The sequence below is a fragment of the Poecilia mexicana genome, unplaced genomic scaffold (assembly GCF_051168715.1).
Source record: "Poecilia mexicana isolate PSO_F unplaced genomic scaffold, ASM5116871v1 scaffold_4, whole genome shotgun sequence".
Lineage (NCBI taxonomy): Eukaryota > Metazoa > Chordata > Actinopteri > Cyprinodontiformes > Poeciliidae > Poecilia > Poecilia mexicana.
In genome coordinates, this window is record NW_028263373.1 from 27,294,968 (window position 1) to 27,310,343 (window position 15,376).

The following is a 15,376-nucleotide window of genomic DNA, read 5'->3' on the forward strand; positions in this document are numbered from 1 at the left end:
AAGAAACTGTTGTCAGAGACTGACATGTTGACACAAGAAGATTCCCACTGAAGTTGTTTCAACCAATGGGATAACACCATCTGCTGGGGCCTGTGGTATCCTAACGTTTTCTTCAGTTACAGCACGCATTTTTGTTGACGTCTTTCGACAGATGAATAAAATAAATGTATTTACGTGGAAATTAAAATACTTTCTATTTCCGAGGTAAATTATGAGATTACACATCCTTACATGTACAACTCTTAAAAAAAGAACAGAATATTTCATGAAATGTTTCACGATTTTCCAATTATTATAATTTACAAGTAGAAGTAAAACTACATATTTTGCCTTTTTTTTTTGTATTTAGCCTTTTTAATAAAATCCGGTGCAACAAATTGCCTTAAGAATTCACCTACTGAATGTTAGACGTTTACCATTCAATGAACTTCTGCAGTGTCCAGCAAATGACCAAATATTTGATGCAGTTGTGTCAAAGCCAGACGTTCCACATGCTAGCCCTGAAGGACTAGAGTTTGTCTAACCCTGAATTAGAGGCTGCAAAAGCCTTGTGAATAAAACCAGCAGTTCAATTTTCAGTCGTTTTCCTTCATGCTTGAAGGAAACAGCCCTAAACATACATCTGATGCTACATGGATCAACGCTTTATTAGGTGTTCCAATGACCCAGCCAAAGTTCAAACCTGAATCCAATTAGAAGTCTTTGGCAGAACTTGCAGCATTTTCAATTCAAAACCTTCTGTCTGTAGGTGGGCAAAGCTTTTAGGGGCGTTCCCGTACCAACTTCGCCGCAGTATATTCAGTGAACGGTGGTTCTCGATAGTATCGTCTCAGGGAGGTTGAATGCAAATGCATGTCTTGTACATTTTTATTTGTAGGAAATGTCGAAAACCACTTTTTCCCTGTCGCTTTCCAACCATGAGCTAGTTTGTGTAGGTCTGTCTCATGAAACCCCAATAACACACTTAGAGGATTTTGGGTGATATGTGACAGAATGTGAAAAGGTTCAATGAGCATGAGGAGCTTTCCAAGGCACTGTGTGCAGAAAACATGCATGAAAGAACCCAGCTGAGGTTCAAGCACGCAAATTTCTTTCTTGGTTGTGTTTAGGAGAGCTGCAGCAAACTAGAAAATAGCGACACTGAGAAATTTTGTTTTCTACTGTATGAAAAGTTCTTGAAATATTTATAAAGCTACTTGAAAGGCTCTATTTGGAATGCCTGAATTATACAAGGCCCATTAGAGACACTTTTGAAGGTATCATCTTAGAAGATTCAAATCATAAGAGGCTGAAAAGTTAACTTTTTATTCTGTAAATGACTTTTTTTTTTTTTTTTTTTTGCAATTCTCAGTACAACTTTTAAATAAGGCATATGAAGCCATTTAGCAAAACTCAGTATTTTTTCTCAAGGTGAAAGTACAATATCAGTGACACCAAGATTATAGTACCATAGGCTTTCTAATATCAGAATCAGCTTTATTTGACATGTTTGTACAGTCAAACAAATGGTTCATGATATTTAACCAAAGACAAAAGAGAAATCCTACAACAACTGAAATCTGACGCCGCTTCATTTTTGTTTGCATTTTGTGAAGAACGAAGTTGTGCTAATTTCTTCTTCAGAGGTTTCTGTGCCACTTCCTTCAGTACTTCCTGGTTCAGTGCCACCACAGGCGAGGAGGGAAACAGGTTGCTCACAGGTTTAATTTGTTTGACTCAGCGCAGTGTGAAAGGAAACCGCACCAGTTCAAAGTGGAACAAATGTTTCAGTTTTGGTCCCCGATACAACCGAGTTTACAGGACTATCAAATGTGGAAACACCGTAAGATTTCAATAGAAATTCTTGAAGTATTAGAGTTATCATTTAAAAATTGCATTACCATCTCATATGTTAGTATATTCCCTTGGCTAGCAATGATAAAACTGTGGCCTCTGTCTGTTTTCTGTAGTGAATAATAGGTTCTTTGAAGCTTCAAACAAATTCCAGTATGTTCCATGGTAGAGCAAATTTTCTGCACTCTGTTTAGCCTTCATGTTATCTTTAAGCCTTGCTCTCTCTTGCTCTGCCTATATGAAATGCAGATATGTGTTGACGTGTAGAAAAAACTTTCTTTAGAAATAAAGCCTCTATTTGGTGGATAAAGATATAAATCACTCAATCCCTGTAAAACACCAACATGTTGCACCTCCATAAAAATACAATGATTTGAAACGTCGCAATCCACCTGTCTTTTTGCCGTTTTTCAAATGTAGATTTTACTGAATTGAATGTGACAGACTTCATTTACGAGTCTGTTCCCATGTAGCACAACCAAGTTAATTGGCCTTAACTGACGTCTCGCATAAGGACCGCCGCACGTACATTTGTTGCACTCTCGATGCCGACACATTTTCACGCAGCTCCATTTCAAAGCCACGCAGTTTAAAAAAAACGTGCAATTATGGAAATGAGCCGTAACATCACATGTGACTTGACCAGGGAACGGCGCAGCTCCTGGTTAAGTGACTGCTTCTCTGCTGACCCTGAGTAGGCAACAAACAGCTCCAAGGTCGAGTGCAGTCATTTGGGAGAAAACGGTTGCGCTCGAAGGGACTGCTGGGAACGCAAACACTGGCGGCGCACAAGCGCGTTCCGGTCCTAAATGTCTGGAGCGGCGAGGTGGAGCGGCGGCAGGAAAAGAAGGTCAAGAACCTTTCAGCAAAGACGCTTAGCAGCTCCCATTCCGCATGCAGAAACCATAAGACCTGTTCAATAAATCATGCATCTCTGAAACATTTACAGCTCTTGTGTTTCCATGAAACGATAAGTCCTAAACATGTTGGATGTCTGAGAGAAATAGACATGAACTTAGTGTTCTAATTCTCTCTAAGCCACAAGTTACATGCGACGTACTCTCTCAAAAAGGAGGAGGAGGAGGAGGAGGAGGAGGGTGGCGAGGCAGAGCCTTGTTGTGCAGAGGCATGTCTTCTGTTCGGTCCCAGAGGTTCAGAGGAGCTGTTACACTCTGGAGGGTTTTTTTTTTCTATGGAGGTCACAAGGTTATTATATAAACAATTCACATGGACGGCCTCAAACACCCAGCGGGAATGTTTAATGCAGTGCTCGCATTTTTTTCCCCCTTCGGCGTGGAGACGCAGACGTGTCCGGCTTGCGCCGCGCCGCATTATCTCCCAGCCTCCGTTTCCCCCTTTGCTGCGCGTTTCGCGGAGGCAGCCTGAAGACCGCGCTTAATTAATTTGGTCAGCTGCCTTGGATAAACTACACTGATGACATCAATTAGATCCTAATGAAAACAGATAAAAGCCACGGAAAAGCAAATGGAATTTCTGAGCAGGACTCATCAAAGTCTCTGCGTTGGAACAAATTCCCATTACGTCCCCCATAAAAGCCTTTAATTTGCAAAGCTCATGTCTGGTTTGGTACTTAGAAGTACACGGTCAAATGATTCAGTGTAAGTCGTTGCGCCGAGAAGAGCCAAATCAGAATTTAATTTGGCACGGAACCTCCTTATCCCGTCTGAAACATGTGGCGGGACGCAATCCTTGGATTAGCGCGGACTTCAGAAGCGCACACTTGGCATGTTTCGTGTCCTCTAGCGGAGCAGACACCTTGTGTGCCAGTTTGTAACACGACATTTTACATTTTCAATCTCGGGGAGCGGGGAGGGGAGGTGGGACACCCGTGCTTACTGCAGATTATTACTTCTTAGTTAAGCAAATTGCTGCAATTATGTGTGTCAGTCGATTGACGAGGGATAACGAGGCGCTGCTTCTTTTGTCTCCTCCACTCTCCTTCTCTCTCTAATAACTCCGTGACCTCTTTGAAAACGCCTGATTTGATTTTACAGCTGGAGACAGATAACGGTTCAGGCAAATGAAGATGAATCAATTAATTCAGCTGTTAGTGCTAATTTCTCAGCACTTTGCAGAGATGCTGGATTTAAACGACATGCACCTCTTTACCGGAATGAGAGGAATAGACTGTTCTCGTGTCTGAAACTAGGAGGGAAAACGACATCTGGCATGTGGAAATTGGCACGTTGCTACCCGAAAGATTTGGTTATTTCACCAGAATAGACCAGCACAGAGTTGCACATAATTAACTGATGAAAACAATACAGAGTTTTCAGCATGGAAGCCAAATTATTCAGACAATCTGACCAAATGGGCCTTTGGTGACTCTGGAGGAGCTGCAGAACTCCACAGCTGAACTAAAACTATTGGTCACGTTCTCCAAAAATCGATTCCAATTAGCAAATGTTGGTGGGAAAAAAAAAAAAACAACTAAAAAGAAAAAAGTTTCAACTAAAAGGACAGAATTTGGATCACTTTTACTGTTTAACCAAGTTTTGATAAATTAGTCAAATGCAGATTTGGGGGCAACTAAAGTCTTCTCTGGAGTAAAACTCACTAAGTAGAAGTATTCCTATTTACTGTGAAATTAAAAAGCCTGACTATTAAAAGATCAAACATTTTCCAATCCAAGATGATTTTAATTTGTCTGTAATAATCGTACACCGAGAAGGCGCAACTAAATTGTTTTAGTTCTTAGTTTTAGTTTTAATTAAAAATTTAAACATCTGTTTCAACCACATGTGTTGGCAGGCCAAATTTCAGTCATTTTTTAATTGTATTTGTGGGGGCGGAGCTACAAAATCAGTCGAGGGGCCCCCCAGGCCGCACTTTGGACACCAGCATGCGAAAGAAGACGATGTGGTCAGGTGAGACAAAGACAGTTATTTTGGTGTACATGCAAAACGCTCTGTGGAGTGGGAAACCACCTCCGTCTGACCACACCATTCCTATGGTGAAACATGGTGGTGGCTGTGTCATGCTGTGGGAAGGATTTTCTTCAGCAAGGACCAGGAAGATGGATGGAGTTGAATTCTAGGTAATACTGGAGGAATAGAAACTTTTTATAGCCTGGAAAAGACAGAGGTTAAAGTTCACCTTCCAGCAGGACAATGACCTGAAGAGTTTGGATCTGTGGTGTCCAAACGTTTTACCACCTGGATCAAATGTGTCGAGGAGAAAGAGCTTGTGGGCCACAAAAGTTGAATTTTCATTTATTAAACATGAGAAAATGTTGTTTTCTATCTGCTCTATGTTAAACTGATGCTATAAAACACACACTGTTTTGATAAAGCTAGCAAAGTGTGATCTTTGTGGTCTGGGTAATCTTTGTAAATCTCTGTTCTCACATATTTTCCCAATTTTAAAAAAAGCCATAGAGTGTTCCAAACTTTTGGTGTGAATTGTTTTCAGTTTTCTCCATCTGAAATGAGTTTTCTCAGCCACAAGAACAGGATATGGGTCACTCTTTGGTTGAAACCGCTTGATAAATGGGTAGGCCAAAGTCTGCTTTTGTGTTGCTGGATGCTTGCAATCCTTTTTACACCACATCTTCCAATTAAATTAAAAGCAAAATTCTTTGAGTTTTATGTAATTCCTTTGATTTTAAGAAATATATCTAGATCTTTTTAAAAAGGCCTGATATAAGTGAAAATTGTAGTCTCTGTTTTTGTTTTAAATATGCATCGGTTTTGGACCAAATTTGCAATGGACTTATGACACCCATTGTTTAGATCCAAACATGTGCATACGTAAGAATGGTCTAGTCCAAGTTGTGAATCATGGGTAAAACTTTGAATTTGATGTTTACAGAATCTCTCCACCCAATCAGAATGATGAACACGGACAAACTCTGCACTTTTCAGACTTGGTGAAATAAAACCAACTAGTATTTTTCATCCATGACAGTTGATCACAACTTGCAGGTGTTCTACCATCTAAAACCCCAATAATGTACAGATTAGAGTCGTAGCGATTCCTCGAATGATTCGAATACCTCGATTATTAAAATTCCTCGAGTCAAATGATCTGCCTTGAAGTTTCGTTAAATCATTTTTTATTATTCTGTGTTTGACGGTGCAGAACAACCTGTTGCTTGCTAGTCTCGAGTCATAGATGTTTATTCTTTTACTTTTCCTGCCCCCCAATAATGTTTTTTTCTTTAGGTTTTGTGTTCAGAAGAAACTCTTACATAATTGTGACAGTTTGCAGAAAAAAAATAGGAAGTTGTTAATAAACTATTTTTGTTTTTTCTTTGTGTGTCTGTGTGTGTGTGTGTGTGATTTCGCCTCCATCCCAGTGGACTACCCTCCCCCTCCACCCCCTGCCGAAGAGTTTACTGGTTTCCCATCACCGCCCGGTTCCTTCCCCCCTCCGCCGGCGGATAACTCATTCGATTACCAGGTAAGACGAGCTGCAGCGTTGCATGCTGTTGGCCGTCGACTCTCATAGGGTCAGCACAGAAAGCAGAGACGGCATGGAGCTCCAACGCAAAACTTGTCTTTCAGTTTGAGCTGGAGCCAGCTGCAGAGAACCCAGGGACTCACACTCCGCTCTACTGCAGGATGGATGGAAGGCTGACACCTAATGGTGGAGCCCGGTCATTTAGCTTTGCCTTGCTAGTCATAATACCCACAGGCATCTATCCCCGTTTCGCCCCCCGGGATATGTGGCCTCCCAGCTCTCATCGACTCTCTCAGCACTTGACCTCTGCTGAGAAATCCTCCAAGTGCTTCACATTCCTTTATTCTGTGTTAGCAGCGAGGGTAGAAATGGCGATCCAAACGCTTTCTGTCCAAATTATAACAAAGTGTTGAGTAAGGTGAAGTTGGGGATTTCTGCTCAGCCGGAGCAATGCGGGGCTGAGCCGGCCGGCAGATCTGCCTCCCTGCACCGCCTTTAGATTTGGCCCTGGCTCAGAGGAATGCAGGGAGGTCCCATCCAAATCAGCTTCCTTTACTAGAAATCTATACAAACGTTTCTGCAAATCCTCAAAACTCCACACAATCGCAGTGGCTATGGGACAAGTTCTCACAGTTCATGGTACTGCTCCCCTTTCTACTTGTGGTTTAAAGCGACAGTATTATGTGTCTTCCAGGCACATAGTGCCATTTTATAGCAGAATCAAGGAATTGTTATCTTCAGTTGTTATATTATCAGGTCTGAGAGGTAAAGATGAAGTATGGATTTTAAAGGGACAGTATTATGTAAAATTGACTTTTTTGAGCTTTTCATCATCTTATAATGTCATTCCTTAACCAAAAACATACCTGAAGTGTTGCTTTGATTCTTTCATGCATATTGGAGAAATCCTTTACTCTCCCATGGCAAGGTGCAAAACATCTTGGTGGACCTAGCTCCTCCTCCTTGGAGCTGCAGTTTCTATGTGCCTAGAAAACTACTGTTCCTATAATATAACTTAATATAAGATTAATCCACTCTTTAATTTTTTTAGGCATTTAAGATAGTAACTGTTCATAGTCTCTCTGAAGAACCCTGCATAGAAAGACCCTGATATATAAAGATTCCCTAATGTGAACTATTCAACTACAAATCAAAGTGAGTAATGATTGGTTACTGTAAAACACTTAAGACAGAAAAATTTGGGGTTAGAAACAAGTCAAAATAAAAACTGCATATCAGGGTTTTTCTTTTGTTTGTTTTTACCTAAAACTGATTTCCATTTTTAGGAACAGCAGACTAAGTGCCACCAGTGCCATTTCCAAGACCTCAACCCATTAAGATCCAGTCATTGGTTTTGCAACAAGGCAAAAGAAAACCACGTTCTGAACACACGTCAGACGGAAAAGCCTGAATAAGAGTCCAAAATGTGACTTTACACTGTTGAATGGGATAAAAATGCAACCTAACGGACCTTGTCGCTTAGAAAACCTCGCTGCCAGAATGTCAACTTTTTTCTGTCGTAAGAAGAAATGCCAACGTTACAAAGTACCCAAAGCCTTCTCACTTCTGCTTTCCTCTCAAAGCCTTAAATGGAAAAATACACATGTATAAATACATTTATTGAAACTTTCACCCCCCCCCAAAGAAAAATCCCATTAAATGCCTTCCTTTAAAAAAACAAATGCATGCCAGCCACCAACTTCTTATTCTTTTATTCATCTTGGACTTCCCGTTTTCTGCTCTTCAGCCTCTAAAAGGATCTTGCTGGCAGTCTAATTCCCTAATATAGAACTGTTATCCTAATTATACATCCCCTAACCAAACCACAACTTTCCATTTTTCCTCTTTATCGGGCGGGAAAAAAAAGACGACGGTTATCAATCAGAACGTCTTTCTCTTGGCTCTAGCAGAGAAATCCTATATGCCAAATGAATAACACATGCATTAAACTGTATTTAACGTCGGAGAAGGCAGAAAAAGTGATCTTCATCACCCAGGCAGAGAGACGTGTGGATTACGACACACAAAAAGACAAATATCTCGTTTTGGCCGCCATCCGCGTTGTAAATTCCCACAAAGACTGCGACTTCTTCCCCTCTTCCTCCTCGTTTTCACTCCTAAACAAGTTTGGCTGCTGTTTTATTTTTGAATATCTATTTTTTTTTTTATTGGGTGGGCGGGAGGGGTAAATTCCTTTGTTGATTCGTTCGGAGCCATTAGCGCGCCTCTTTGTTTACCCCCCGCTCGCGACTGCCTCAGATGTTTTTAGGGAGACGCTCTGCAGGCCCTGCCTCCGTAATGGCTTGTGACAGGTAATCCAAACACATAACATTAGAATGAGAAGCAGTCATTGATCCAAGCAACTGAAAAAGCCCCCGCAGGCAATTGCAAGAAGTCGTCTTGCAGTCGCGAGTGCGGTTCAGAGGCCCTAAAAATACATCTGTCATTTTCGTGGAGAAATTCCCGGGAATTTAGCAGAAATCCCTGCCACTAATGGTCACGTCAGTTTAAGTGTTTCCCAGATATCGCGGTCACAATATTTGTGCTTCCTCTACTGGAATATTTAGGGGTCATATGATGTGATGAGGTAGCATATTTCTCTAAGGCAAAAAAAAAAAAAAAAAAAATCCCGGAAATGTGGATTAATAAATCAGTAGGCGCTGTTGTAGCGTTCGTGATGCTTTCAAACCGAGCTCCCCCACAAACACGGCGCTTCTCGTCTCCATTAAGAGGAGATGTGGTGACAATATTAGTTAGAAAATATCCGGCTTTAATCTCGACTGCTGTTGCCTCTGATTGAATCGTCCCCGGCTGGGATCGCGGCGATCGTGTCGCTTCTTAATGGAAGAGCAGGAAGAAGCTGGAGGTGAATAGTGCACCAAGTTTACGAAAGCCTCTCTCTCTCTTTCTCTCTCTCTCTCTCTCTCTCTCTCTCTCTCTCTTTCTTTTTCTCACGCTCTCCCTCTCGCCGCCTCTCCCTCCAAGAAGTCTCCACGATTGATGTGCGGCTTTCGGGAGGATCGCGTGAGGTCAAGGTGAAACGGGAACTTTGAAAACCGTAATACAAAAGTCGAAGGACGGCAGGAAAGAAAGGAGGAGAGAGTGTCTTTGTGCGGTAGAGAGGCAGAGTTGCTCTGAGCTTGTTGAAGGCTTTGACATGAACTTTTAAAGGCAGTTTAACCCTGTCTAGCTCAAATCTTTTCTTTTAGCTGTGGCTCAGGTTAACAGACTTGGATTTTGAAAGTTTTGAAAAAAAGAAAGGAAGTTACAACAATCGGACGTGCACCAATCAGGATTTTCCTAGCAGAGACCAATTACCCGTTTCCTTTGAGGTCTGACTTACATCATTCCAGATTTAAATAATGCTGGATTTTTTTTCTAAGTTTATAAATATGCTACATTCTTCCAACACAAGTGAATGAATTCCAAGTTTATTCCAATTTATGCATCAGACCTTTCTCCAAACTTTATCAGACTGTTGTTGATCTGCTTAAAGGACCTTTGCAGATCCAGCACTTCCTGTCCTCCACCCTTAAGGAGAACAAAGCAAAAACTAGTCAAAAAATGACTAAACAAAATAAAAAAAACAAAAAACAAAGAGGAGGCATCAAATAGGTATTGTTTAAAAGTTATTTCCAGATTAAGACTCCAACTGATTATTTTAGTTGTCGATTATTCTTTCGATAATTCTGATGAGTAATCCATCGATGAGTTAAAAAAAATAACTGGCACATATTGCAGAGTATATTTAACCACTTTATCCATTTTAATACAACATTAAAAATGCATTAAAATGCAAATAAAGAAGTAATTCAATTATTTTCTAAATAAGAAAACAAACATTTTATTGCCTGAAATGCGATGACACAGCATTCTTTTAGTGATCACTTTATCATTTGTAGTAAAGGTTGAATCTGCAGCTAAACATATTCCTTCAAACATCAACATGTGAAAAGTTAAGCTCCTTCTGCTTGTCTTAACATCATTACAGTGTAGAGCTGACCTGTTCACTATTTTGTCATTTAACAGATTAATAACTGGAAAGAAATGCATTTGCTTTTTTGTATAGGTTTGGCCTAATTATTACTCTGACTGTGTTGTTCTTTCAGCAAATGGCCTGTTTCAGAGTCTGCATGCTCCAGTTAACTCCAGTTAATCGATTACTAAATTAGACAATTATTTCAATAATGGATAAATCACAATAAATCCAATTAATTGTTTCAGCCCTGTTTGCACATTAAATATTCAGCAACCTAATCATAACTCTGTGTCTCCTCTGGATCTGGGATGGTCTGAAGTCTGAATTTAAGACTTAAGACTTTCTTTAAAACCATTGACTATTTTAATAGCTGCTTTTAACACTTAATTTCTAAAATATTCCTCCATGTGTTGCTATGGTTACAGCAATTATGTGTCGACAAAGACGACTAATAGGTAGCTTTTGTGAATTGTTGCAAACGATGTATGGACTGAAAATGGTGGAAGGTTTTAGCTTTGATGCGCTTAATGATTTATTCATTAAGTGCATCAAAGCTAAAACCTTCCACCATTTACATATATATATATATATATATATATATATATATATATATGTATATATATATATGTATATATATATATGTATATATATGTTTGTCTTTTAGTCCTTGACTTATCAATTGTAGCCGGACAACAGAAAAAAGGCTAATCCCAATCTCTGGCCAGTTGATGGATGCCTCTTTAATGTCAATATCGGGACACAAACAGTCGGAGTGTATCCTATTTAAATATTCAAAGCACTGATTTTTACATCAAGTTTAGTTGTTTTAAAATAAAAATCCATTTCATTCTCTAGTAATGAGATCTAATGTTAAGCTGGTGTCAGCTCAAGGGCCAATAGCACGTTTTAAAAATGTAACTTGCTGGTGAAAGAACAAAAGTATGGAAGTAACACGGTAAACGTGCCTTTCACATTGAATATAGATTCCCCCTCCCAGCATTCTTTTCTTTGTAAAGCTTAGTGAGTTAATTATACATGCCATGTGTCCCGGCATTCAGGACGCACTCAGCTTTTTTTCAGACAGACATGTTACCTCCTGCAGCCTGCAGCTTGTGGCCAGCATCATAGTTTGAAACCAGCAAAAAGCCTAAAAAGAGCCATGCTTGGATGGAGGTATTTCCAGACAAACGGCATCTTCTTATTTTTAACAGAGGACCCGTCCAGAAGAACTGGAGGTCGGGGAATGTTTATCCGATAGAAATAGGAGTAATGTTGGCTAGCCAACATTAGTCAAGGCTAGCCACATAGGAGAACTCTGGCCAGAGATGCATTCTTCTCAAGGTTGTCCTTGATATGCATTTCTAGTTTGTTTCTCTAGAAAGTCCAGCTCATTTGGGGAGGTGTGAAGGAGCAATCAAACTCTCCCTGAAAAAGAGATCTCTGGTCGGCCTACAGACCCAAGTCTCAGTTCGGTTGAAGTGAACTCTAGTGCGGTTTGAATGCATAAATGAACGCAAGCAGACCTGACACCGCTCCAAAAGCAGGAAATGGCCTTAGTGCAGGGCATTCTTGGTAAATACAACCAAAACAAACACAAGAGTCTAACGCTAGCGGGAAAAATGGCTCCTAGTCTTTTACCAAAGATAAAAAAGCTTACAATGGCTAAAATCTGACACCACTCCATTTTTGTTTACATTTTCTGAATAAGGAAGTTGTGTTCATGTTTCCTTCAGTAGTTCTCGGTCCAGCGCCACCACAGGCGAGGAGGTTTTTGAAACAGTTTGTATTGTTTGACATAGAGTAGTGTGAAAGAGAACCGCATCAAGGGAAAATGTAACAAATGTCGCAACTTTATTCCCCAATTGAACCAACACCTGACAGACACTTTGTCCCAACTGCAGGTTCTTCAGGATGGGCTACATGTTACTCCAACACAATCTATCTACTCTCCTTCTCATACAGAGCGGCAAGCTTAAGTGCTAGCCACCAGCCAGGCTAATACTAGCATGTCTGCTCTTTGTTTTAATATGACTCATTGATATTTAAGCTTGTAACATAATTTTTAGCACAATTTCAGTTATTGTCTTTGGTTAAAACTGAGTGGAAAACTTATCCTGCTGCATAACTTTGCACTTTGTCAAACGTCATAAAGTGTAATGACTGGTGTTTCAGCTGCTCTCTCCACTAAAAACTGAGGGTATTTAAGCACAGCACGCAGAGGACGTCACATCATCGGTTCATACGCTCGTACTCTGTTTGTGTCAGTGTAAAAGTCCAACATTTGGGTTGCAGTGTGTCAGTCGTTCTCTAAAGCCGGGTGTGTTGTGTTTTCTCTCAGATGAAAAGACCTGAGAAGACTCTGGAGGAGAGGCGCTCCAGCCTGGATGCAGAGATCGACTCTCTCACCAGCATCCTGGAAGACTTGGAGAGCAGCTCGCCCTACAAGCCACGAGGCACGCAAGTAAGTCTCGGGCTCAGATTCACACTTTGACAAGAACTCGAAGAGAACTCACAGCGACCCGCACAAAACAGCCAGGAAGCTCCCAGATCACTCCTAAACATTCATATTTATTCCTACTACACAGGAATATTCATGAAGGTGGTTGAGAAAAAAACTGTCTGTGGATCGGAAATCCTATATTTGACTGAAAGACAGCGTACATCTCCTAGAGGTCATCTGAGTTCAGACAGACTTGGGAATCAATCACTACTTGACTTGTTTGTGGAGAAAACCAAATGCAGGGCAGTAGTTGTAGTTTCTTAACAATGTTGGCGTGTTTGACTGAGACCTGAGCGACAATCTCACATCACCACCGTTCTGGTCAAGCAGCATTCTGATCCTAGCAGGAATTTTATTTACGTCTTGCATAAACAGCCAGCGCAAGATTGTATTTTTCCTTAAGGCACGCGTTGCACGTTCGCATCACAGCTGCCTGAGCTAAACAGTTTGTAGTTTGTCATGAAGGAACTAGCTAAGCCTGGTGGTGAGCTCTCTGTGTTTTCATGTTGAAAAAGGTTGAAAGTTGACAGGAAGTTTGAAAATGTGACTAAATTACATGTTATTGGAAGACAGTATTAACAATACCAACACACCACCAGTAATCTTAAAAAGACAAAGAGTAAAATACTATTAGAATATATATAATTTTCTTTGCACTTGTTTTTATGCTTAATTTAATATTTTTAGGGTAAAAAATTAAAGTGTTTGTTATTAAGGTTTCTTGTGTTTTCCCAAATCCTACTTCTAAAGGTTCTCTCAAAATGGATGATTTGGAAATTGTCCTGGGATATTTTCAAGAAAATGAACATGCTTCCATTGATCATAAAGTTGCGCAAAATGGAATAATGAAAATATACATGGCAATTTTCCAAAAACTCAAATTTTTTTTATAAAACATTTTTGCTGTATGGTGATATTTTCAGTCGTATTGAAATTTGTGTTTTGTAAAAGTGCAATGGAAACACTTTGTATGCAGCATCAAGGTCATCCTTTGTAGCCACTGGACTCCTTGGACAGTGTCCAGCTGCCTCCACCAAAACTCTCAGCATTGAATAGTTCATCAATAGTTCAGTGTCATTCCAAAGTGTTGAATCCACAGCTCTTCTGTAAAGTAACCAATTACAATTTCCCAAAAACACCACATATATACACAACCACTTCCAAGAAGAAGGGGCTTCTAACACCAATACCTCAATAAAGTCCCGATTTGTAACTATTTACAGCCATGATTTTTAATGAGCAGACTTATTCACCTGTGATTTTGATTATATTTCTTATTTCATGGAAAAAGCTCAATTAGAAAATTGTGGGGGTTTTTGTTCGACATTAGCAGAATGTGGAAAACATTTTGCAAACGTTTAAGGAAAACACAGCTACAGAGGGATCATATCGATGCCGGTATGGGTGAAGCACCTTATACATCATCCATTTTGAGTGGAAGGTGGCACGAGTTCGGTCTGCGGCGAATTACAAAAGTTTCGAATGTGCAGGATTGATGCGCATGATCCCTGAGGCCTAGATGAATGAGTCAGTGATGAACCTAGCTTTAGCCTGAAGCTATATGCTCAGTGAAACTGGACAGATGCTACTAGTTATTAACATGTACAGATTTTCCCTGTAGAAAACATACCAACATGTATCCTGACAGAAATACTGCCATGACAAAATGAGTCCTGACCTATATCATTAGTCGATACGAAACGATATTAAGAGCAACTTGAAAAAGTCAAAGCCTTGGGCAGTTTAACTAAATTATTTGACACACAATAAATGTAGGACATGTGAATAAAAGAACAGAAAAAAAGCCCTCCAAAGCAATTGTGTTTAGACTGGGGAAGCTCTTTGGGGCTTAGGGCAGCATGCGGATAATTTCTCCAGTGAAATATTCGAGGCAAACTGTAATACCTGAAAGGATTGCGATCGGTGAGGACCATGCACACGGCGGAGAAAAGGTTACTGAAGTTTAAAAAGTCTGAGAGGTGTTCTGAGGCTCATTCTGTAGATGTTTCCTGTGTTGTTCCCATGTCTCAATGTTGTCTGTTTTCGTTATTTATTGAAGGAGGCATACATAAGACTGAAAACAGAGCTAAGATGGTAAATTATTGACACGGCGTTTCATTTAGGTACAGACGAGGTTCTGTGCCCTCATACAAGATGCACATGCTTAGATCCACGGGCCTTGTGTGTGTGTGTGTGTGTGTGCGTGCGTGCACGCGTGTGTTTCTGTACGCACGCAAACGAGTCTTTATTCATGTGCAGGGAAAACTCTCAACTGCGGTCGGGTTCAAATGTGAAACAGCGTCGCTGTGGGAAATGGCGCAAGACAAAGTTTGGTTCGCAAATAGTCTGAGGAACCTGGTGTTTTCAGGGAAGTTCGCAGTGAGACAAAGAGAGAAAAGGGACGACGGCTGCTGGCGCTGACGTCCTTTGGTGTTGGCTCGCTCGGCTTTGTGGTTAGAACAACCAATGGGGTGGGATGGCGGGGGGGTGCTGGTATCAACCAAGTTAGAATTATTGCCCCACTCTGAAGAAACAGCAGATACCATAAGAAAGGAAGTGAACATTGTGGCTTTGAAATTATACATGTTAAGAGGAATGAGGCGAGTGAGTGTGTTGATGTGCGGCGCCTCGCTACAGTTGAA

At 40.5% G+C, this 15,376-nt stretch overlaps 1 protein-coding gene across 3 annotated transcripts in view; it reads left to right on the forward strand.

Annotated features, from left to right (window-relative positions):
* lpp (LIM domain containing preferred translocation partner in lipoma) overlaps window positions 1–15,376 on the forward strand; it is a 181,159-nt gene that overhangs the window by 74,794 nt on the left and 90,989 nt on the right. For all 3 annotated transcript variants that reach the window (XM_014974477.2, XM_014974437.2, XM_014974442.2), the window contains 2 exons: window positions 6,152–6,255; window positions 12,573–12,695. In XM_014974477.2, the coding sequence (XP_014829963.2) occupies window positions 6,152–6,255; window positions 12,573–12,695 (227 nt within the window). The remainder of the gene's footprint in view (window positions 1–6,151; window positions 6,256–12,572; window positions 12,696–15,376) is intronic.